The sequence below is a fragment of the Amblyraja radiata genome, chromosome 3, assembly GCF_010909765.2.
Source record: "Amblyraja radiata isolate CabotCenter1 chromosome 3, sAmbRad1.1.pri, whole genome shotgun sequence".
Lineage (NCBI taxonomy): Eukaryota > Metazoa > Chordata > Chondrichthyes > Rajiformes > Rajidae > Amblyraja > Amblyraja radiata.
This window is the reverse complement of record NC_045958.1, coordinates 8,180,751-8,205,972: the sequence shown is the minus strand read 5'-3', so window position 1 is coordinate 8,205,972 and position 25,222 is coordinate 8,180,751. Positions and strand designations below refer to the sequence as shown.

The window sequence follows — 25,222 nt, the reverse complement described above, 5'->3', positions numbered from 1 at the left end:
CGCGCGGGGCTCCGAAAAACTGACACTGTCCAAAAATTCCGTGCGGCAACGGCCTGTCGGCCTGCAGCCGCATTGAGGCCGTACACAGCGCCACAACGGGCGTACGCAGCGCCTCGACGCCGTACGCAGAGTCTTGACGGCATATGCCTAGCGCGTGGCGTTGAGCGATGACGTCACCGCCCGGCGTGCCGTTGCGTGATGACATAACCGCCCGACGCCGTGCGGCGTCCAAATTCAGTCGGCCCACCTCCTGACCAGCTGATTGGTGAGTATGATGTCGGGACCAGCCCCGCGCAACTCCAGACGGTTCCGCGCTTGGAAGTGGGACCGGCCCCGCGGGGCCGTACGCCTGAAGCCACCACGTTTAGTCGCGCTAGACGCATGCAATCGCATGCTGGTGGGACAGGCCCTTTACTCTTTCTTTCATTGTTTCTGTCTGACCTGCTAGATATTTCCACCATTTTTTGTTTGCATTTCAGATTGTCATGATGGAGTCTCTAGCAGCGAACAAGATGGGTGATGTAGCTGACAGTATGTGTGATGGCCCACAAAGACACAATTTACGGTGGAGTGGAAATAGGGATTTTAACTGGGAATCAAAATAGTGACCAAGGCTGTAAATAACTGGCGCAGCTGGACATAAGGGCCAAACCAGTGAAGTGAGTTAAATATGGGTACCAAAGATGATGAATTTGATATTATCAATACGTATCAGGTTCATCCAAGTCCTTAATTGTCCTTCATCCCGGATTACAGTACCGACAAACCAACCCAGATTCCAGGTATCAATAAACCAACCTAGACTACAGGTACCCACTTTCAACTCCTTCATTGTATTCATTTCGGTTGTAAAAGTCTTGTCTGATTCAATATAGGCAAATGTCAGTTTTTTTTTGTTTACAATTATTTTCGCTGGTACTAATTTCAAAGCTGGTCCATTTTCTGAAATTGCCCTTCTGCAGTAGGATATCTACACCCCACTCAAAATGATAATAGGCCAAAGTTTGCTATGAGAATAACAGGGAGATGAATAGTTGAGGCTGTTATTTACTGGAGGGGGCGCCATCTTGGGCATGACTGCCTAGCTAGCAGCTGTCCGTCTTTTTCACTCTTTTCCTTAATTTTTAGTGAGTTTTGTGTTTTGTTTTTAGGAGGTCTAGACTTTTATATGTGGGGGGAGGGGGGGGGGGGAGAAGGGGGAAACTACTTTCTAGGTCCCTACCTGGTCGGAGAGGCAGCTTTTCTCCGGGCTGCACCGTCGACCCGTCCTCGCGGCCTACCAGCGGGCTTGGAGCGGCGTTTTCCTGTGGAAACGCCCAGCACCTTCGGCTTCGGTGGCGGCACAGCGCTGGAGCGCAACCGCGGAGCGGAGCGGGCGATGCCTTGCCTGGGTCGCCGCGCTGGAGCTCCGGTGAGCTGAGACCGCCGAGAATAACATCGCGGAGCTGCGGGTCTGTGGAGCGGGCAGCTGCGGGTGGCGGCGCTGTCTTTAACATCGGGAGCCTGGGATCTCTCGATGAGATCGCCAGTGGTGGAGCTCCAACCGTCGCGGCCTTGTCGGCTTCGGAAGCCGCGGCCTCCAGTACGGAAGCGGCCGTTCCAGGGTTCCCATGCCGCTGTGAGGACTCTCCCGACGCCGGAGTAACAGCACCCGGCGAGAACGGCCTGGAACATCGGGCCTCCGTAGAGGCAACTGTGGAGGCCTCAATAGGCCCGACTATGGGTGAACTGGGGTTGGAGACTGGACATTGTGCCTTCCCTCATGGTGGGAACCATTGTGGGGGGACGTTTTTATGTTAAAGATTCTTATTGTTCCGTTTCCAAGATGTCTGCCGGAAGGGAGAGTGAACGCTGGCGCGATTAGCTGCCGCTGCTCTCTCTTTGAATTGTGTCTTTGAATTGTGTATTGTTGATGTCTTTACTATTTTTATTTTTTATTTTTTTGTTGTTATTTTTTAGTTTTGTTTTATTCCGCTTACATGTTTTGTAATCTGTTTACTAAATTTTGTAAGGTGTCCTTGAGAGTCCTTGAAAGGCGCCCATAAGTATAATGTATTATTATTATTATTATTTATGAGCAAATGATCATGAACCTCAACCAAAGGAGAAATGCCCCATTGAACTCAAATATTTCAAAATTGCACAGAGATGGCCTGAGACGGTTGAGTTTCCCTTTGACTTGCACGGACTAACACGAGGTTGCTATATTTGCATGCTGGTCACAAGTTGAACAAACCACTGAAAGTTATGTCCTGATTATAAGTCAAGTTACCTTTTAACAATGTGATAAATGTTATTGACCACAAAATCTCTGGCACCAAAAATCAATTATTGCATATGTGAAATCTTATCCTCTATGCATTTAAATGTTAGAGATGTTTAAAAAAAAGGCAAAATTTTACTTTTATACCTTCTTATAATCATGCATAGTCTTCCCGCTGACTGGACAGTACACTACAAAAAAGCTTTTCACAGTACCTCGGTACAGGGGACAATAAACTTTAACAAATAATGATGCCCTCTAAAAATGCTCTAAATTACAAGGCAAAATCTAACTAAATACATGCTCAATAATACCAAATTGTCTTCATACAAGTTCATGGAATTCTCAACTTTCTATTACCTATCTTGTGGTGCCTTGCAAATTAGATTGGCCTTTGGCTTATAGGTTCCAATATTAAACATGTAACATACTAAATAAACAAAACTAAATAGAACTAAGCATGGATATGCAAGGAATGTCTTGGCATCACGTGGGCTGAAGGGCCTGTTCTTCTGCTATGTTCTATACATAGAAATGTTTTTATACCTTCATTTCTTTTTTAATGCAGTTGATTAATTTGCAATAAACTGGAGCAGATGACCTAACTTTTTAAACTGAAATCCCACCGAGCCAAACTGAGTTCTTAATAGAAACACTGAAACATAGAAAAGTACAAGACAGGATCAGGCCTTTGGCCCAGCATATCTGTGTCAACCATGAAGTCAATCTGAAGAATCCCATGTGCTTGCATTTGGTTCCCATCTCTCCATTGCCTGCCTGTTCACACATTTGTCTAAATATCTTTTATATGGTGCTGTCAATATCTATTTCTATCCTGCTTTTAACAATTGTTCTGGGGACCTACCACCCTTAAGTAAAACATGTATCTCTCTCCTCCCTTAAACCCTTTGGCAGGAAGAGACCTTGTTGCTGACAGTGTCTAAATGAAGACTGGAATTCAAAATTGCGTTTTTTATCCTTGGGTATGATTTTTCAATAATTATTTTGGAAATCTCGCAGCTTAAACTTCATTTGGAGCAGATGATTATCCTTTATACGCAGCTGAATCAGCAATAATGCGAGAGGATACAGCAACGTTACAGAAGGATGTTTTACCAGGATTGGATGCCTTGAGTTATCAGGAGGGATTGGAAAGGCTAGATGAGCCGTTACAGGAGTGAAGGAGGCAGAGAGGTGACATGCTCGAAATATATAAGACATAGAGAGGGTGGATAGGAAATGATGTCTAAAACCGGATGGCATTGGTTCAAGGTGAGAGGGAGGTGGTTCAAAGGTGGTTCAAAGGGGATCTGAGGGCCACATTTTTCACTTCGAAAGTAGTTGGTATCTCGATTTAGTTGCTGGAGTAGGTGGTTGAAAAATAGTAATAACATTTAAGAGGGATCTGGATGGGTAGTCAAATGACCTGGTTATAGCGAGACATGAAATGATTGCATTATTATAGCCAGGTGGGATTAGTATAGACAGGCACAATGGGTGGTATTAGCACAGTGGTCCCAAAGGTCTGTTTCTATGCTTTACTTTTTATTTTAGTTTTAGAAGTACAGCGCGGAATCAGGCCCTTCGGCCCACCGAGTCCGTGCCGACCGGCGATCCCCGTACACTACCACAATCCTGCACACACACACGCGGGACAATTTTTATCAAAGCCAACTAGCCTACAAACCTGGATGACTTTAGAGTGTGGGAGGAAACCGGAGCAGCTGGAGAAAACCCACACAGGTCACCGAGGAGAATGTACAAACTCCGCACAGACAGCACACTTAGTCAAGGGCCTGTCCCACGAGCATGCGACTCCATGCGGCAAGCGCGACCTAACGTGGTCGCTTGAGCCATACGGCCTCGCGGGGCCGGTCCCACTTCGATCGCCGGAGCCGTATGGAGTTGAGCGGAGCTGGTCCCGACATCGTGCGGGGCTCCGAAAAACTGACCGTGTTCAAAAATTCCGCGCGGCAACGGCCTGCCGGCCCGCAGCCGCCTCGACGGTGTACGCACCGCCTCGACGCCGCACGTCACGCGCGAACTTCCCGCGGACATCGCTCGAGCTTCATGTCACTCACTCAGCCTCCGCGCGGCCCCCGCTTCTGGTTTGTCCGCGCTCACCGCATGCAGTCGCATGCTCGTGGGACAGGCCCTTTAGGTCGCGCTTGCCGCTTGGAGTCGCCTGCTCGTGGGAAAGGCCCTTCAGGATTCAACCCTTCAATGCAGCAACACAACTGTTGCACCATCATGCTGTATTAGTTTGTGAACAAATTGCTTTCATGCCATCCTGGTGTTGTGGGTTTCCAGAATGATAGTGTTGCAGTGGTAAAAGCAAATAAGCATGCCGTTTATCAAGGCCAAGCTGGTTTTCCCGACTGCTGGCCTCAGTGAATGTGGCAACATTTTCTTGTTGCTACCAGTTGGACCAGATGATTAGTATTCAAATCACCACAGTCATTAACTGCTTGGATATTTTTGTCAGCATTGGCATTGCAACTTACATGTGGTTTAGGCCCAGCTCTGCGCTGATCACAGTAAGTATTAAAACATTTCAAGGGTTCTTCATTTCGACAGCTCAGTGTGATCTTGGGAGAATGGCGTCAGAGCAACAATGTGTAATAGACTCCAACATTATAAGAAATCCCATTGTAACGGAAGAACTGAGGACATGGATATATAGTAGCATGGTGATTAATGCCTGACTCGGCTATGCATCGAGCATAAAAAGATTTCAAAGTGTAAAATAAGGTGTATTTTAAAAAAAGACTCCCTCATTGCAACTTTTGGATTTTTCAAACCTTTCTGGACTCGAGGGCACAAAAACATATTTCACTATTTTTTAATATACAGCTTTTCCATTTTGTTTCATTTTTTTCAAATCTGGCTTTCAAAGCATTTCTTGTCCATCCCTGAACTGGCTTCAAGAAGGTGTCAGTGAGCTGCCTTCTAATGCTTTTATAGACACTCTTGTGTTGCAAGCAATTTGCGCACACCAGTGTGAAACTACACCACTGTGATAATTATGAAGTGATCTGACATTGCTTGAGTGACAAAATTGCTGAGAATATAGGTCAAACTGTTTAGGAATAGAGTCGGGAACATCAATGTAATCATTATGCAGAGTCTAGTATAACTGTTGACGGGCAGCATGGTGGTGCAGTGGTAGAGTTAAGGGCCTGTCCCACCAACATGCGTTTGCATGCGTCTAGCGCAACCAAACGTGGTGGCTTGAGGCGTACGGCCTCGCGGGGCCAGTCCCAATTCCAACCGCGGAAGCGTATGGAGTTGTGCGGGGCTGGTCCCGACATCATACTCACCAATCAGCTGGGCAGGAGGCGGGCCGACTGAATTTGGACGTCACATGGCGTCGGGCAGTGACATCATCATCGCACAACGCCACACGCTAGGCGTACACCATCAAGACGCTGCATAAGGCGTCAAGACGATGCGTACGATGTCGAGACGCTGCGTACGGCGTCAATGCGGCTGCGGGCCGACAGGACGTTGTCGCACGGGATTTTCGGACAGTGCAAGATTTTTGGAGCCCCACACGATGTCGGGACCAATCCTGATTACAGGTGCTGTCTATACAGAGTTTGTACGTTCACCCAGTGACAATGTGGATTTTCGCTGGGTGCTCCGGTTTCTTCCCACACTCAAAAGACAGGTTAATTGTCTTTGGTAAAGAGTGTAAATTGTCCCTAGTGTGTAGGATAGTACTAGTGTACGGGGAACCGCTGGTCGACACGGACTCAGTGGGCCAAGGGCCTGTTTCCACACTGTATCTCTACACTAAACATTATAACATTTTGAGTTTAGCCCACAGCTGGAATATCGTGTACAGTCTTGGTCGTCTCACTACAGTGAATGAGTGCGTTGGAATCGAGGAGATTTAGAAACATAGAAACATAGAAAATAGGTGCAGGAGTAGGCCATTCGGCCCTTCGAGCCTGCACCGCCATTCAATATGATCATGGCTGATCATCCAACTCAGTATCCTGTACCTGCCTTCTCTCCATACCCCCTGATCCCTTTAGCCACAAGGGCCACATCTAACTCCCTCTTAAATATAGCCAATAAACTGGCCTCAACTACCTTCTGTGGCAGAGAATTTCCCAGATTCAGCACTCTCTGTGTGAAAAATGTTTTTCTCATCTCGGTCCTAAAAGACTTCCCCCTTATCCTTAAACTGTGACCCCTTGTTCTGGACTTCCCCAACATCTGGAACAATCTTCCTGCATCTAGCCTGTCCAACCCCTTAAGAATTTTGTAAGTTTCTATAAGATCCCCCCTCAACCTTCTAAATTCTAGCGAGTACAAGCCAAGTCTATCCAGTCTTTCTTCATATGAAAGTCCTGCCATCCCAGGAATCAGTCTGGTGAACCTTCTCTGTACTCCCTCTATGGCAAGAATGTCTTTCCTCAGATTAGGAGACCAAAACTGTACACAATATTTCAGGTGTGGTCTCACCAAGAATCTGTACAACTGCAGTAGAACCTCCCTGCTCCTATACTCAAATCCTTTTGCTATGAAAGCTAACATACCATTCGCTTTCTTCACTGCCTGCTGCACCTGCATGCCTACTTTCAATGACTGGTGTACCATGACACCGGCATGTTGCCTGGGATGAGGTATTTCAATTATGTGGAGAGATGAGATGGGCTGCGTTTGTTTTCCCTGTCACGGGGGAGGCTGAGAGGGAACCTGATTGATATATACAAATTTACAAGGGACATATGTAACATAGCATAATAAGCTTTTGCCAATAGCAGAGGCAACTAAAATTAGAGGGTATATGTCTAGGGCAAGAAGTAAGATGTTTGAATATGATTTGAGAAATAATATTTTTTTTCAACAATGGAGTGGATGGAATCTGGAATGCATTGCCTGAGTAGATGGTTGAAGCAGGTACTCTTGCAATGTTGAGTGTCTCTAAAGCACCATTGGCACGTAAGGTTATGGACCAAATGCTAGAAAATAGGAAAACTACTGATTGTTAGTAAGGTCGTGGTGGACCAAGAGGTCTGTTTCAGTGCTGCATGATGGTGAATTGTGAAAGATAATTTTGGTTTTCCCAATTTAAAACTGTTGGGCCTTGTGTCACTTTGTTAGTTTGTTAATGAAGAATCAGAGATGATGATGGTGAAGCAACATGGCTTGTTGTGGACATTTATGTGGAGATTACCCTGTAAGGTTCTTTCATTTTACATCTGAAAACTCCTTGCGATGTTTAAGCTAACTGATTCACAGCGGAAATTGTACTGACAGCATTTCTCAAGAATGATGTAAAGTATATGTTCCTGCAATTTGAACAGGGGAATTTGGACAGGGAAATGCCACAGATTATACGGGACATCCAGAGTTGTTATTCCCCAGAAAGGTCATGTTTATATATTTTTTAATTCTGATTATCCAAAACTAAGCTGGTAATGTCAAGACTTGATTCTTGATCTGTGTTAAATTCGTTACATCTCAGTCAGGGCAGCATAAACAATTCTAAAATTGATCTCAATACACCCTGGTGGAAAAAAAAATCAGCTTTGTTTCGAGGTCCGAAATAGTAACCACAACACACAAACTTCAACAGAAGACAATAGTATTGCTTTGATGGCATACAAATATGGTACTCAATGCGGGAGCGATCACTTGGGAGATACCATTTACTTTGGATCTCCCCTTTGCACTCTGTGTCTTCCCCTTAGCTCTATCGATGACCTCGAAAAGATCATCCACACATTTATCTCCTCCCGCCTAGATTACTGCAACTCCCTTTACACTGGCATCAGCCAATCTTCCCTGTCCCGCCTGCAACTGGTCCAAAACGCCGCAGCGAGACTCCTGACGGGCACCCGAAAAAGGGACCACATCACCCCGATCCTGGCCTCTCTCCACTGGCTCCCTGTGCGGTTCCGTATACATTTCAAGACCCTCCTCTATGTCTACAAAGCCCTCAATGGGCTTGCCCCCTCCTACATTAAAAGTCTTCTCACCCACCACTCCACCTCCAGGCCCCTCAGATCGGCCGACTTGGGGTTGCTGAATATCCCGTGGTCTAGGCATAAGCTCAGGGGCGACCACGCCTTTGCGGTTGCAGCTCCTAGACTGTGGAACAGCATCCCCCTTCCCATCAGAACTGCCCCCTCCATCGACTCCTTTACGTCAAGACTAAAATCTTATCTATACTCCCAAGCCTTTCCTGACGTCCACTGAGCGAGGGCTGTATGTATATATGTATGTAGTTTGTTTGTTTATACTATTCTTATAACAAATGTAAAGCACTTTGGCCAATGAGAGTTGTTTTTTTAAATGTGCTATATAAATAAATATATGTGACTTGACTAGACTTGACTATCGATTGTACTTGAATTTGAACTTATTTGAACTATTTATCTGATCTATTTGGATAGTGCATAGAACAAAGCTTTTCACTGTACCTCGGTGACAATAATAAGCCTAAACCTGTCTTTAATGAGTAGATAAATTGTGTAGGAAGTTAACTGCAGAACTGCAGATGCTGGTTTACACTGAAGAAAGACAGGAAATGCCGGCGTAACTCAACAGGTCAAGCAGCACCTCTGGAAAAAAAGTAGTAGGTGACGTTTCGGGTCACAAAAGCAGAAAGGGAGTTAGAGATGGACAATAAATGCTTTCAGTCATCTATCTACTCCTTCTCTCCAGAGATGCTGCTTAACCAACTGAGTTACTCCTGCATTTTGTGTCTATGTTAACTAGGGTATAATAATAATAATGGATGGGATTTATATAGCGCCTTTCTAATACTCAAGGCGCTTTACATCGCATTATTCATTCACTCCTCAGTCACACTCGGTGGTGGTAAGCTACTTCTGTAGCCTCAGCTGCCCTGGGGCAGACTGACGGAAGCGTGGCTGCCAATCTGCGCCTACGGCCCCTCCGACCACCACCAATCACTCACACACATTCACACACATTCACACACAGGCAAAGGTGGGTGAAGTGTCTTGCCCAAGGACACAACGACAGTATGCACTCCAAGCGGGATTCGAACCGGCTACCTTCCGGTCAACAGCCGAACACTTAGCCCATTGTGCCATCTGTCGTCTGGGCAGCTGTGGTTATTAAGAAACCACCTGACCCCCAAACAAATGCCAGAAAGAGAAGATAATGGAATTTTGAGTCTTCTAATGGCAAAGATAAGCTTCCAGTTCAAGGACTCTGGAGATTGTTATTGTACTCGAGAGATTGTGGTTGATGGAGATCAGATGTAGAAAGACAAGACTGGAGAGCTAGGAAGTATGAATGCTGGGGCTGGAGCATTACCCTGATGAAATGTGCTTTAATATGGAGACGGGAGATGCATAACTACTTTTGTATCCACTCTAAGGCCAGTAGCTTGCTTTTCTATGGCGAAGTATTTGCTACAGCAGCAGCCAGCGATGGTGTCAATTACTTCCAGCAAACTGGTTTATTCAGCGGAACCTCAATTCTCTTCCAAATCCTTGTTTAAGTCTAAGGTCTGCCTGCCTAAAAGCTGCCTTTATCCCTCCTTATCGTCCAGTGACAGGTGGAACAACTTCAGTTGGGATGATGTTTTTTCGTTGTTATTTTGAAGACTTAGATAACATGAAGTACCTAGAAATTGAATCTCACCCTATCCACAATTCCAGGGACTTGGGAGATCCAACAGCTCACAAGAAACAATATTGCAATCCAATTCCTCGACCTCACTGTATAAATTTGCACTTATTGAGCGAGCAATGAACCACAAAATGATTGTCGGAATAAGAAACAAAACTGTTATTCCATCTTTTATCTCATATTCCATCTCATTTATATTGCACCACTCCAGCATAAGTCATCTTATTCAGAGAATAGCTGGCAAGTCTGTCTTCATCTTATGTCATTGTTTATGTTGAAGCTTTGGTAAAAAAAAACACTTCTGATGAATAGCTTTTCTAAATGGTAAACTTGACGACCCATAAGATGACAATATCTTCTTTTTAAGCTAGTTATTCCTTTCAACTCTTGTGAAATACTCAAATTTCCTTACACCGGAATTATCAAATGGAAAATGTCATTAGGAAGGAAGTGCGTGTGTGTTTGTTATGTGTGTACACGGGGCTGTGGGGGAGGGAGTGCAAGGGGAACAGGCGAAATTAATGCTGAATTGATGCAGCTAATATATGCTAAAGTACAAACAGGAAGTGGGTAATTCTTTACCAATTCACATAAATAGCTACTTGGCCTAATTCTAATACTGCCAAAAACCACCTGCACCTTGTTGCACTTCAAAAAATCACAAGCAGGTCTGACCAAAACTTCATGTTGAAGCCAAGACTACAATTTATGCTTCATGTTGGAATCTCCGCTGCATCACAGACATTCTTTGAGCATGAAATATAAAGGCTTAAGTATCACCAAAATATTTCTTATTTATGTTTGCTTCACATATTCAAGATAGGCAAGTAAATGAAAATCTGACAAATATATTTAATAGTCAAACTATAAGACGGCTTTGCAATATGTCAACAGGGTTAGTCATTCATTTTTTGCTTCCAAGATGTCGCCCAACCCAGGTGACTATTTGCGTGCTAGCCATGGAAGCAGATTTACAATCACATGTTCCAATTGCTCCACACTCTTAAATCTCTATCTCAGCTGCACGGAGGCGGAGAGGAGAGCTCTTCAGCGCGTCGTCAACAGAGCGCAGAGGATCATCGGGACAGAGCTACCAGCCTTGGAGGGCATCTACCACACGCGGTGCCTCAGGAAGGCCCTCAGCATCCATAAGGACTCATCACACCCCTGCCACGGTCTGTTTCAACTACTTCCCTCCGGCAGACGTTACAAGGCCTTCTACGCCCGAACCTCCAGACTCAGGAACAGTTTCATCCCAAGAGCTATAGCGGCTCTGAACCGGCCCTAATGAGTGCCCCCCCACCCACCCCCTTTGGACAGTCTCCCTCAGATGGTCACGTCAATCAATTCAGCTTGTTTATTTATGTATTGTATTTATTTACCTTTCCTGGACATCAGTGGAGCTGCACACTAAATCTCGTTGCACTGACGTGCAATGACAATAAAAGATATATTATTATTATTATTATTACATGTCTTACTTTGACGATGATCTTCTTAAACACCTCTCAGATCTGTCCATACTCCAAGTCCCGACACCCAAAGACCAACCACGTTGAATCCTGGCTTTGCCTTGCAGTATAGGTAATTTCCTTACCGTGCATCTGTACACTGTGAATGGCCCGATTGCAATCATGTTCTGTCTTTTCGCTGGCTGGTTAGCACACAACAAAAGCTTTTCACTGTACCTCGGTACATGTGGCAATAAACTAAACTGAACTGGTGACGTACTATACTTACACGTCGCCATGTATGGTACCGTAGACTTCTTGCATGCTCCAGTTATAAGCCCCTCGTAGGATAATTACAAGCAGAGCCACGACAAAAGCAGGTAAACCCCAACTCAGAGCAAAGAAGAGCAGGTAGTGCCGATCTGTGTGTTCATCGTTCATCACTAGCACCTTCCAGAAATTGACAGACTAAAGGGAAGAAAAGCAATAGTTTGCTAGTGTACTGATCCAGCTAGGTACACATTGCCAGCACACAAATAATTACAATGTTACAATGTGTTTTATTAAACATAAAGTAGCTTCCACTATAGTGATCATAACTGCAATAAAAATCTATAAATTATTGTGCCAGCATATCAGATTCAGATTAGTTCATTGACTTGTATACAGGATGCAATAAATTTCTTGGTTTGCATGAAGCTCAGCATATACAGAATGCATAATGATAGAAACAAGAATAAATACAACTGAGACACTACATCTTGAAGATGTGAGACTTGTCTTAGCAGAAAAACCAGAGCAATTTTCGAAGACATGGACACAATTCATTGATTCATTACAAGGATAGTATGGTGCAACACAACTTTGGAATTAAGCTGACTTACGGGTTGGGTGATGGGTGGGGAGAGATATGAAGAAGGTATAATCATCACTTTTTGTTTTTGTCTTTTTATTTCTATACGTTTTTCTCATTTCTTTTACTTGCTCACTCATCGACCACTTATTTGGTAGTCTAGGGGTTCTTTTCTTACACATTCACTTTCTCTCTCATTTTCTCTCATTCTTGCTTTTTCCCTCTTTTTCTATTTCATTTCAGCTAAAAATTAAAATTGAAGCTGTACAATAAATGTATTATGTCATATGCCGTGGTTTATACTTTTGTACACTGCTTCTAATAAAAAAAAAATTTAAAAAAAAGAATAAATACAGCAACAAATATAAAACAGCGGAATGGTGGGGAGATTATACCGCAATCGGAAGTAGTGCAGTACAAATAATAATAATAATAATAATAATGGATGGGATTTATATAGCGCCTTTCTAATACTCAAGGCGCTTTACATCGCATTATTCATTCACTCCTCAGTCACACTTGGTGGTGGTGAGCTACTTCTGTAGCCACAGCTGCCCTGGGGCAGACTGACGGAAGCGTGGCTGCCAATCTGCGCCTACGGCCCCTCCGACCACCACCAATCACTCACACGCATTCACACACAGGCAAAGGTGGGTGAAGTGCCTTGTCAAGGACACAACAACAGTATGCACTCCAAGCGGGATTCGAACCGGCCACCTTCCGGTTGCCAGCCGAACACTTAGCCCATTGATTGAAAGAGGTAGAGCTTAGAGTAAGAGTACATGGCAGCACTTCTAGGAAGGGGGTACAAAAATAGGTGATGGTGAAGAAGCTGTTCTTAAATCTGGCTGTCCAGGGTTTCAAGCTCCTGTATACAGGAGAGAAAATAAAATGGCCAGGGTGACAGTGTGAGAATGAAGGGGACCTTGTTGTGGGGGGGCGAAGGGAATGCCACATGATTTTATCGGGTTGTATGCAAAACAAAGCATTTAACTGTACCTAGGTACATGTGACAATAAAGTATAATTGAATCCTTAACGATGCTTTCAGCTTTCATTATGCAACGCACCATGAGAATGGAATGGATGGATGGACCTCAAGGCTGCGTGCTCAGCCCCCTGCTGTACTCACTCTACACTCATGACTGCGTAGCCGGACATAGTGTGAACTCCATCATCAAGTTCGCCGACGACACAACTGTTGTTGGATGAATCACAGATGGGGATGAGTCAGAGTATAGAAGTGAGATCGACCGACTGATCGAATGGTGCCAGCACAACAACATAGAAACATAGAAACATAGAAAATAGGTGCAGGAGTAGGCCATTCGGCCCTTCGAGCCTGCACTGCCATTCAATATGATCATGGCTGATCATCCAACTCAGTATCCTGTACCTGCCTTCTCTCCATACCCCCTGATCCCTTTAGCCACAAGGGCCACATCTAACTCCCTCTTAAATATAGCCAATGAACTGGCCTCAACTACCTTCTGCGGCAGAGAATTCCAGAGATTCACCACACTCTGTGTGAAAAAAGTTTTCCTCATCTCGGTCCTAAAAGATTTCCCCCTTATCCTTAAACTGTGACCCCTTGTCCTGGACTTCCCCAACATCGGGAACAATCTTCCTGCATCTAGCCTGTCCAACCCCTTAAGAATTTTGTAAGTTTCTATAAGATCTCCCCTCAATCTTCTAAATTCTAGCGAGTACAAACCGAGTCTATCCAGTCTTTCTTCATATGAAAGTCCTGACATCCCAGGAATCAGTCTGGTGAACCTTCTCTGTACTCCCTCTATGGCAAGAATGTCTTTCCTCAGATTAGGAGACCAAAACTGTACACAATACTCCAGGTGTGGTCTCACCAAGACCCTGTACAACTGCAGTAGAACCTCCCTGCTCCTATACTCAAATCCTTTTGCTATGAATGCTAACATACCATTCGCCTTCTTCACTGCCTGCTGCACCTGCATGCCTACTTTTAATGACTTGTGTACCATGACACCCAGGTCTCGTTGCATCTCCCCCTTTCCTAATCGGCCACCATTCAGATAATAATCTACTTTCCTGTTTTGGCACCAAAGTGGATAACCTCACATTTATCCACATTATACTGCATCTGCCATGCATTTGCCCACTCACCCAGCCTATCCAAGTCACCTTGCAGCCTCCTAGCATCCTCCTCACAGCTAACACTGCCCCCCAGCTTCGTGTCATCCGCAAACTTGGAGATGTTGCATTCAATTCCCTCGTAAAATCATTAATATATATCGTAAATAGCTGGGGTCCCAGAACTGAGCCTTGCGGTACCCCAATAGTCACTGCCTGCCATGGTGAAAAGGACCCGTTTACTCCTACTCTTTGCTTCCTGTCTGCCAGCCAGTTCTCTATCCACAGAAATACTGAACCCCCAATACCGTGTGCTTTAAGTTTGTATACTAATCTCTTATGTGGGGCCTTGTCGAAAGCCTTCTGAAAGTCCAGATATAACACATCCACTGGTTCTCCCTTATCCACTCTACTAGTTACATCCTCGAAAAATGCTATAAGGTTCGTCAGACATGATTTACCCTTCATAAATCCATGCTGACTTTGTCCAATGATTTCACCACTTTCCAAATGTGCTGCTATCCCATCTTTAATAACTGATTCTAGCAGTTTCCCCACTACCGACGTTAGACTAACTGGTCTGTAATTCCCCATTTTCTCTCTCCCTCCCTTTTTAAAAAGTGATGTTACATTAGTTACCCTCTAATCCTCAGGAACTACTCCAGAATCTAAAGAGTTTTGAAAAATTATCACTAATGCATCCACTATTTCTGGGGCTACTTCCTTAAGTACTCTGTGATGCAGCCTATCTGGCCCCGGGGGATTTATCAGCCTTTAATCCATTCAATTTACCTAACACCACTTCCCGGCTAACCTGGATTTCACTCAGTTCCTCCATCTCCTTTGACACTCAGTCCCCTGCTACTTCCGGCAGATTATTTATGTCTTCCTTAGTGAAGACAGAACCAAAGTAGTTATTCAATTGGTCTGCCATGTCCTTGTTCCCCATGATCAATTCACCCGTTTCTGACTGCAAGGGACCTACATTTGTTTTAACTAATCTTTTTCTCTTCACATATCTATAAAAGCTTTTGCAGTCAGTTTTTATGTTCCCTGACAGTTTTCTTTCATAATCTATTTTCCCTTTCCTAATTAAGCCCTTTGTCCTCCTCTGCTGGTCTCTGAATTTCTCCCAGTCCTCTGGTAGGCTGCTTTTTCTGGCTAATTTTTACGCTTCTTCTTTTGTTTTGATACTATCCCTGATTTCTCTTGTTATCCACGGATGCACTACCTTCCCTGATTTATATTTTTGCCAAACTGGGATGAACAATTGTTGTAGTTCATCCATGCAGTCTTTAAATGCCTTCCATTGCATATCCACCGTCAACCCATTAAGAATCAATCGCCAGTCTATCTTGGCCAATTCACGTCTCATACCCTCAAAGTTACCTTTCTTTAAGTTCAGGACCCTTGTTTCTGAATTAACGATGTCACTCTCCATCCTAATGAAGAACTCAACCATATTATGGTCACTCTTGCCCAAGGGGCCACGCACAACAAGACTGCTAACTAACCCTTCCTCATTACTCAATACCCAGCCTAGAATAGCCTGCTCTCTCGTTGGTTCCTCTACATGTTGGTTTAGAAAACTATCCCGCATACATTCCAAGAAATCTTCTTCCTCAGCACCCTTGCCAATTTGATTCACCCAATCTATATGTAGATTGAAGTCACCCATTATACATGTTTTACCTTTGTTGCACGCATTTCTAATTTCCTGTTTGATGCCATCCCCAACTCCACTACTACTGTTAGGTGGCCTGTATACAACTCCCACTAGCGTTTTCTGCCCCTTAGTGTTTCGCAGCTCTACCCATATCGATTCCACATCCTCAAAGCTAATGTCCTTCCTTTCTATTGCGTTAATCTGCTCTCTAACCAGCAACGCTACCCCACCTCCTTTCCATTTCTGTCTATCCCTCCTGAATATTGAATATCCCTGGATGTTCAGCTCCCAGCCTTGGTCACCCTGGAGCCATGTCTCCGTGATCCCAACTATATCATAGTCATTAATAGCTATCTGCACATTCAACTCATCCACCTTATTACGAATGCTCCTTGCATTGAGACACAAAGCCTTCAGGCTTGTTTTTACAACACTCTTACCCCTTATACTATTATGCTGAAAAGTGGCCCTTTTTGATTTTTGCCCTGGATTTGGCGGCCTGCCACTTTTACTTTTCACCTTGCTACCTATTGCTTCTACCCTCATTTTACACCCCTCTGTCTCTACGCTCATACATTTAAGAAACCCTTTCCCTTTAACTCCATCCTCCACTATCCCATTCGACACCCCACCCCCCTTATTCAGTTTAAAACCACCCGTGTAGCAGTGGCAAACCTGCCTGCCAGAATGCTGGTCCCACACCTGTTAAGATGCAATCCGTCCCTTTTGTACAATTCCCCAGGCTCTCAACATCCTGGCTCTCAACATCAGTAAGACCAAGGAACTGATTGTGGACTTTGGTAGGGGAAGGATGAGGACCCACAATCCTGTTCACATAAATGGGACGATGGTGGAGAGGGTCAAAAACTTCAAATTCCTGGGCGTGCATATTTCCAAAGATCTTTCCTGGACCCAGCACACTGATGCAATTGTAAAGAAGGCACATCAGCGACTCTACTTCCTGAGAATATTACGGAGATTCGGCATGTCCAAGAGGATTCTCCTAAACTTCTACAGGTGCACGGTAGAGAGCATTTTGACTGGTTGCATCGTGGCCTGGTTCGGCAACTTGAACGTCCAGGAACGGAAAAAACCACAAAACATTGTGACCACTGCCCAGTCCATCACCGGCTTTGACCTCCCCACCGTCGAAGGGATCTATCGTAGTCGCTGCCTCAAAAATGCAGCTAAAATCATCAAAGACCCACACCACCCTGGCCACACACTCATTTCAGCATTGCCATCAGGAAGAAGGTACAGGTGCCTGAAAACTGTAACGTCCGGGTTCAGGAACAGCTTCTTCCCTAAAGCCATCCGCCTATCAAGCACAACAACGAATAAGCTCTGAGCTCTGAACTGCAAAAGACTATATTATTATTGCACTATATTTTTTCTCTTCCCCCGTTATGTATTATGTTTACTTACTTACACATTCTGTTGTGCTGCCGCAAGTAAGAATTTCATTATCCCATCCGGGACATATGACAATTAAACACTCTTGACTCTCTTGTGATGTGCCTGTTACACACCTTGAGCTGAGTTCACCAATCTGTGCTGGCTCAGGCTGTCAAAAGCAGCACAGTTGCCATACCAGGCTGAGACATATCCTGCCAGGATAATTTTTATGCCGTATCTGTAAAAGTTTGAGAAAATTCTTGTGGACATGCCAAATCTTAGACGCCTGAGAAAGTAAATACACTGATGCAATATGTTGATAACTGCATCACGGTGGAGAGACAAGGTTAGATTGTTGATGATATGAAGGCCGAGGAACTTGAAGCTGGTTAACATCGACACAGCAGCTCCATTGATAAGGACAGGTTTGTTTTCAATTCTCCTTCCTTTGCTCGATCAACTTGTTTTTCTGACATTAAAAGGAAGGTTGTTTTTCTGAAACTATGGCATGAGGTTCATGATCTTTTTTGCAAATTAATTTTAATAAACACAATTGTCAAACACTATGCCTGGGCTCTGATTTTCTACCCAAAATAGAAGCATCCATGCAAAATACAAACATTCTTGCACACAATTTGCACCCAAAAGATTTTCCTTTACTTGTTCAGGAAATTCACAAGACTTGGGTTGTGGTTAAGAAATATTTTGGGATGCTTTGGGCGGTTGAGGAATCATAACCTTAAGGGTCAAAAGTTGACAGTTGGTTAAGTTTCCATTTAGATGGAGAAGAGAGCTGGGTTACGATTGACTGCAAGAGATGGCCCAACATTACCATCAGGTAGAACGTAAAGAGAGTTGGATTTAATCCTGGCGAGGCTCACAAAGGAGACTTTACAGTGATTAATGAGTACAGACTCAAGGGGACCTACATATAGTGTAGGAAGGAACTGCACATAGATATATAGAAAATAGGTACAGGAGTAGGCAATTCAGTCCTTCGAGCCATTCAATGTGATCATAGTTGAACATCCACAATCAGTTCCCCGTTCCTGCCTTCTCCACATATCCCTTGATTCCGATAGCCCTAAGAGCTCTATCTAACTCTCTTTTGAACCTATCCAGTGAATCGGCCTCCACTGCCTTCTGAGGCAGAGAATTCCACAAATTCACAACCCTCTGGGTGAAAATGTTTTTCCTCATCTCAGTTCTAAATGGCCTACCCCTTATTCGTAAACTATGGCCCCTGGTTCTGGACACCCCCAACATCTGGAACATGTTTTCTGCCTCTAGTGTGTCCAATCCCTTAATAATTTTATGCCTCTATAAGATCCTCTCTCATCCTAAATTCCAGTGAATACAAGCCCAGTCATTCCATCCTTTCATCACACGACAGTCCCGCCATCCCGGGAATTAACCTCGTGAACCTACGCTGCACTCCATCAATAGGAAGAATGTCCTTCCTCAAATTAGGTTTACTGAATTACATACTGGTTTGAACTTCCTCCCCTTTGATCTCTAGTTTTCACACCTTATCCATCCATATCTCTAATTTCCCTCTCGCCCGACTCTCAATCTAGAGAAGGGTCTCGACCCGAAATGTCACCCATTCCTTCTATCCAGAGATGCTGCCTGTCCCGCTGAGTTACTCCAGCATTTTGTGCCTATCCTACATATAGATCATAACCCTCCATTCCTTTCCCGTCCATAAACCTATCCAATTTATTTTTAAATGATAACATCTAATGCAATGTATCCCTGAATGTAGACCTGAACGAAAGCAAAGCAAAAGAGTGCATTGTTGAGCTAGGGAAGGGCAGGTTGAACACAACCCTGTCCGCATCAACAGATATGGTCAACAGTCTCATGTTCCTGGGCATCCTTATCATCAGCAACCTAACCTTGGTCCCATCATACTGCTAGTTATCAACAAGGCACATCTGTGTATTTACTAATTTATGTGTCAGGGAAGGTTTGGCATGTCCACAAGGATTCTCTTGAACTTCTATGGATGCACTATAAAAAGTATCTTGACGGGTTGCATCTCAGGCTGATATGGAAACTGCCCTGCTCTTGACTGCCTGAATCTGCTGTCATAGATGGATCCCCAACATGTGTCTCTGTGTCCTGTATTTCTGTTTTCTCTCCCTTTCCTTCAGAGGGAGCGAGGATAGATTTCCCCTGGTCCTCACCTTTCACCCCTCCAGCCTCCGCAACATTCTCCGTCATATCTGCCACCTTCAACGTGCACCACTAGTCACATCTTCCCATACCCACCTATTTTGGCCTCTGCAGAGACCACTTCCTCTGCAACTCCTTGGTTCACTCATCTCTTCCCACCCAAACCACCCCCCTCCAAAGATATTTTCCCTACAACCACAAAAGTAAGAACACCTGTCCCTAATATCTCCTCCCTCACGTTGATCCAGGAACCCCAGAATTCCTTCAAGGTGAGACAGAGGTTTACGTGCCCCTCCTCTAACCTCATCTATTGCATTTTGTGTTCTCGATATGGTCTCCTTTACATTGGTGAGAGTGTCACGAACACTTGCGCTCCGTCCAGAAATGTCTGCAGGATTGCCTGATTGCTTATCATTTTAACTTCCCTTCCCATTCTGACCATTCTGTCCAAGGCCTCCTCCACTGCTAGAATAAGGCAACGTGCAAACTGGCAGAGCAGCACCTCACATTCTCCTTGGGTAGCTTACAACCTAACGTTAAAACATTGAATTCTCCAGTTTTAGATAACTAACCTACAAACAACCTACCTCTACTGCTTGCTGCTTTTTCACCCCCTCTCCCCTGTGCCAAACCTGGATGTATTTCTCCCTTTCTCTTTCCTCTCCATCCCCTTCCACAATTCATGCCTCTTCTATCCTTATCTTCTTCCTTATCTCACACTTTTTGCCTTTTCATCTCTGATGTTTGTCCAGCTGACTTTAAAAAAAAACTACCCCCCTCCCCTCCTGTATCCACCTATCACTTGCCAGACTTTGTCCTCCTCCAACCAATCTCTTTCTCTCCCGCCAAAATCAGTCTGAAAAAGGGTCCTGACCCAAAATATTGCCTATCCATGGTCTCCAGAGATGCTGCCTGACCCACTGAGTTTCTCCAAGACTTTGTGTCTTTTTTTGTAAACCAGCATTTGCATTTTCCTTGTGCCCACAATTTCAGGGCCTTCATGGATTTCAACTGGTGCCCTATTAACATAAGGAAGAATTTATTACCTCAAACTTCTGGCATTAATATTGTTGTGAACTCAATTTTTCTAAAGTCTATCTTTCATACAGTGAGCATGACCTTAGCTAGTTGCGATGGGGTTATAGAGGCCTGGCCTCAATTAGAGAAATCAAACACAAATTGGCTGATTGTCTTTGGTCAAAGGAAAGACCCCAAGTTACTCCTTACCTGCCAATTTAATTCTTCAACCTACACTGACCTATCCATCTGTGGTCGCTTGCACTGTTACAATGAGACCTAGCGCAAGCTTGAGGAACAACACCTCATCTTCAATCTGGCAACAGAAAGAAACCTTCCAGGATCATTAACAAAATCTCCAATGTTAGCTAAGTTGTTCTGTCCTTATGTCCACATCAGAACTAGTCATTTCTTGCAGTCATTCATTTGTGATTTTAGTTCGATGTGTTTTCTATCCATTCGTGTAGCCTGGTCTGCTGGGTGTGCAACACATTACGCAGATAAAAATGCATAATCTACTTCTAACTTCCACATTGTCATCAGACCTAACCATATCATTTTGTTCATCATTCCACCACCACCTTCTCTACGCCAAAATCAACTGGTCTTCTCACTGTACTAGTTCTCATGAAGGATCTTGGATCTGAAATGTTAACTCTGATTCTCTTTCTGTAGATGCTTCGTGACCTGCTGAGTGTTTCCAGCATTTTCCAATTTTAACTCAGAATTTTGCACATCCTCAGATGCCCAAGCCACATTTTGAAGCTCATGTTCCTCTGCTGGCCTGATACTCTTCAACTCACTCGGTATTCATCTGGAACCCACAGCAGGAACGATAAAAAGTTGGCAATGTGCTATCTTCCAAAACTGGGACACCCAAACAATCGCTACAGCATTAGTGGGAGCAGGTAGAGGGTCTGTTCCATACAAGGCACATGGAAATCCAGACCAGGAGCCAGATCTAGACTGTGCGTTAGTGAAAAGGGCCGGTGATTCACTTTTGCGCCTCTCCCAATTTTACTTTATTACTGTGGAAGTAGAATTCTGGAAAGATGTAAAGTGAGGTGCCAACTATTAGCCACTGGCCATAAGATCAATCTAAATATGCTGATCCCGTACTGATAGATGACCCTTTTTTTATATTCCATCAATGTCTCCAAGATATAGCCCTCCTGCACAGATCTTCCTTGGAATTGTTCACTCACCAGCATGATCATAATGTGAAGCATTATCATAACCATTGAAGCTGTGTTGTTACAAGACAGGAAGACTAAATTGTACTCCTTTCTATACTTTTGATGCTTAGAAGTGTGAGCCCTGAGGTACAAGACAACTGTAAACAGACACATACATGTCAAACTCATTTTGAGGAATTCATTAATCCGTGTTACTGTCTTTGTTTTTCTGAAAAACCTTTCAGTAGTTATTGCAGAAACAGTCCCACGATTAAATATGTTTCTCAGACTTTCTTAATATTCTGTTGAGGCACGTCTAGCCTCGACCCACAGCTGCTGTAATGTATTCTTCTTGTGCTCGTATTATTTATTTATTTATTTATTTTATTAGAAGTAAGTACAATAATGTGGTACCTTGTAGATACCTAATATATATTGACACGTTACATTTTATGTACAGCTTTTCCTTTTCTTTTTTTTTTGTGTTAGTAGAAGTGCTCATTTTAATAACTGACAACACTGGTCTGTTTCATAAAAACCTGGTACCAGGAGGTTTTCTGCACTGACCTGAATGAGCATCCAACTGAACTGGCAGAGGTATAGGTAGTGCATCACCAATCCAAGGGCAGAGCAACTTTCGTTTGAGAGTTCCCGACTCAGGTAAACAGACATCAAAAACGAGATCTGTAATGCAAGGGATAATATTCAATATGATGATTAATAATGAATAAACACACAACACCTTCAATGTGCTGAGATGTCCGCCACTGTCAGCACTTCGGTCCCATGCCAGGGGTAGGAGTTGTCCCTGGAGCCCGTCAAGGTGGAAGAAGCCAATATGAAAATCATCTACTTTCTGAGACTGAAGTAAAAATACCTGGTTTCAGTTTCAGTAATTAAATCCTGTAAGGTTGTTAACCATATAACCATATAACAATTACAGCACGGAAACAGGCCATCTCGGCCCTACAAGTCCGTGCCGAACAATTTTTTTCCCTTAGTCCCACCTGCCTGCACTCATACCATAACCCTCCATTCCCTTCTCATCCATATGCCTATCCAATTTATTCTTAAATGATACCAACGAACCTGCCGCCACCACTTCCACTGGAAGCTCATTCCACACCGCTACCACTCTCTGAGTAAAGAAGTTCCCCCTCATGTTACCCCTAAACTTCTGTCCCTTAATTCTGAAGTCATGTCCTCTTGTTTGAATCTTCCCTATTCTCAAAGGGAAAAGCTTGATCACATCAACTCTGTCTATCCCTCGCATCATTTTAAAGACCTCTATCAAGTCCCCCCTTAACCTTCTGCGCTCCAGAGAATAAAGACCTAACTTATTCAACCTATCTCTGTAACTTAGTTGTTGAAACCCAGGCAACATTCTAGTAAATCTCCTCTGTACTCTCTTTATTTTGTTGTCATCCTTCCTATAATTGGGCGACCAAAATTGTACACCATACTCCAGATTTGGTCTCACCAATGCCTTGTACAATTTTAACATTACATCCCAGCTTCTATACTCAATGCTCTGATTTATAAAGGCTAGCATACCAAAAGCTTTCTTTACCACCCTATCTATATGAGATTCCACCTTCAAGGAACTATGCACGGTTATTCCCAGATCCCTCTGTTCAACTGTATTCTTCAATTCCCTACCATTTGTCATGTTGTTATTAAGCTTCTGATCGTGCAAGATAAACCTAGCATGCACTGAGCAGAACTGATGCTTTATTAACTGGATTGTCATTCTGTGCAACAAACAACCTGCTGCAAGAACTCAGCAGTTGGAGCAGCACCTGGTTGCTGATTTGTTCAAATCCCTGCAGACAAAGGGAGGTAGTTGTAGGAAAGGAGCCGGAGGCTTCCCTTGCCTGTCTCTGTCTCCTGTTTCAATCCCTCCCCGTCCGCTAACTGGCCTGACCTGCCTTTCATCCTTCACCCCTCCTCTGTACATCAAACACCTTCCGCTCCTGCCTCATCACTCCCCTACTCCTCTTACACTGGGCATCTTCCATCTCCACTCTAGTCCTCTTACACTCTTCACCTAAAACATAAACATTTCTTTTCCATCCACAGATGTTGTTTGACCTTCCGAGTTCCTCCAGTAGATTGATATATGCTGCAGATTCTAGCATCTGCCATCTCTTGTTGCTCTACTAAAGCCTATTGATGCACTTCAAATGGAATATATCAAATAAAAGCTAAAGAACAATTGCAATAATTTTAAAGTGTAGCATTAAGTATAACATTATCAAACTTGGTATGCCTGGTCTCCATTTTAAAAATTGTTTGAAGAAGCATTTCTATATCTTAAGGAAGTAGCCCCAGAAATAGTGGACGCATTAGAGATAATTTTTCAAAACTCCTTAGATTCTGGAGTAGTTCCTGAGGATTGGAGGGTAGCTAATGTAACCCCACTTTTAAAAAAGGGAGGGAGAGAGAAAACGGGGAATTACAGACCAGTTAGTCTAACATCGGTAGTGGGGAAACTGCTAGAGTCAGTTATTAAAGATGGGATAGCAGCACATTTGGAAAGTGGTGAAATTATTGGACAAAGTCAGCATGGATTTACGAAAGGTAAATCATGTCTGACAAATCTTTTTAGAATTTTTCGAGGATGTAACTAGTAGAGCGGATAAGGGAGAACCAGTGAATGTGTTATATCTGGACTTTCAGAAGGCTTTCGACAAGGTCCCACATAAGAGATTAGTATACAAACTTAAAGCACACGGTATTGGGGGTTCAGTATTGATGTGGATAGAGAACTGGCTGGCAAACAGGAAGCAAAGAGTAGGAGTAACCGGGTCCTTTTCAGAATGGCAGGCACTGACTAGTGGGGTACCACAAGGCTCAGTGCTGGGACCCCAGCTATTTACAATATATATTAATGATTTGGATGAGGGAATTGAATGCAACATCTCCAAGTTTGTGGATGACACAAAGCTGGGGGGCAGTGTTAGCTGTGAGGAGGATGCTAGGAGGCTGCAAGGTGACTTGGATAGGCTGGGTGAGTGGGCAAATGCATGGCAGATGCAGTATAATGTGGATAAATGTGAGATTATCCACTTTGGTGGCAAAAACAGGAAAGTAGACTATTATCTAAATGGTGGCCGATTAGGAAAAGGGGAGATGCAATGAGACCTAGGTGTCATGGTACACCAGTCATTGAAAGTAGGCAGGTACACAAAAATGCTGGAGAAACTCAGCGGGCGCAGCAGCATCTATGGAGCGAAGGAAATAGGCAACGTTTCGGGCCGAAACCCTTCTTCAGACATTGAAAGTAGGCATGTAGGTGCAGCAGGCAGTGAAGAAAGCGAATGGTATGTTAGCATTCATAGCGAAAGGATTTGAGTATAGGAGCAGGGAGGTTCTACTGCAGTTGTACAGGGTCTTGGTGAGACCACACCTGGAGTATTGCGTACAGTTTTGGTCTCCAAATCTGAGAAAAGACATTCTTGCCATAGAGGGAGTACAGTGAAGGTTCACCAGACTGATT

At 44.0% G+C, this 25,222-nt stretch overlaps 1 protein-coding gene across 1 annotated transcript in view; it reads right to left on the bottom strand.

Moving 5' to 3' along the window:
- The window catches only part of adgrv1 (adhesion G protein-coupled receptor V1), a 486,575-nt gene that overhangs the window by 92,229 nt on the left and 369,124 nt on the right, over positions 1 to 25,222 (bottom strand). The window contains exons 84-85 of the mRNA XM_033017268.1: positions 22,291 to 22,407; positions 11,624 to 11,802 (exon numbers count right to left, since the gene is read on the bottom strand). Of these exons, the coding sequence (XP_032873159.1) occupies positions 11,624 to 11,802; positions 22,291 to 22,407 (296 nt within the window). The remainder of the gene's footprint in view (positions 1 to 11,623; positions 11,803 to 22,290; positions 22,408 to 25,222) is intronic.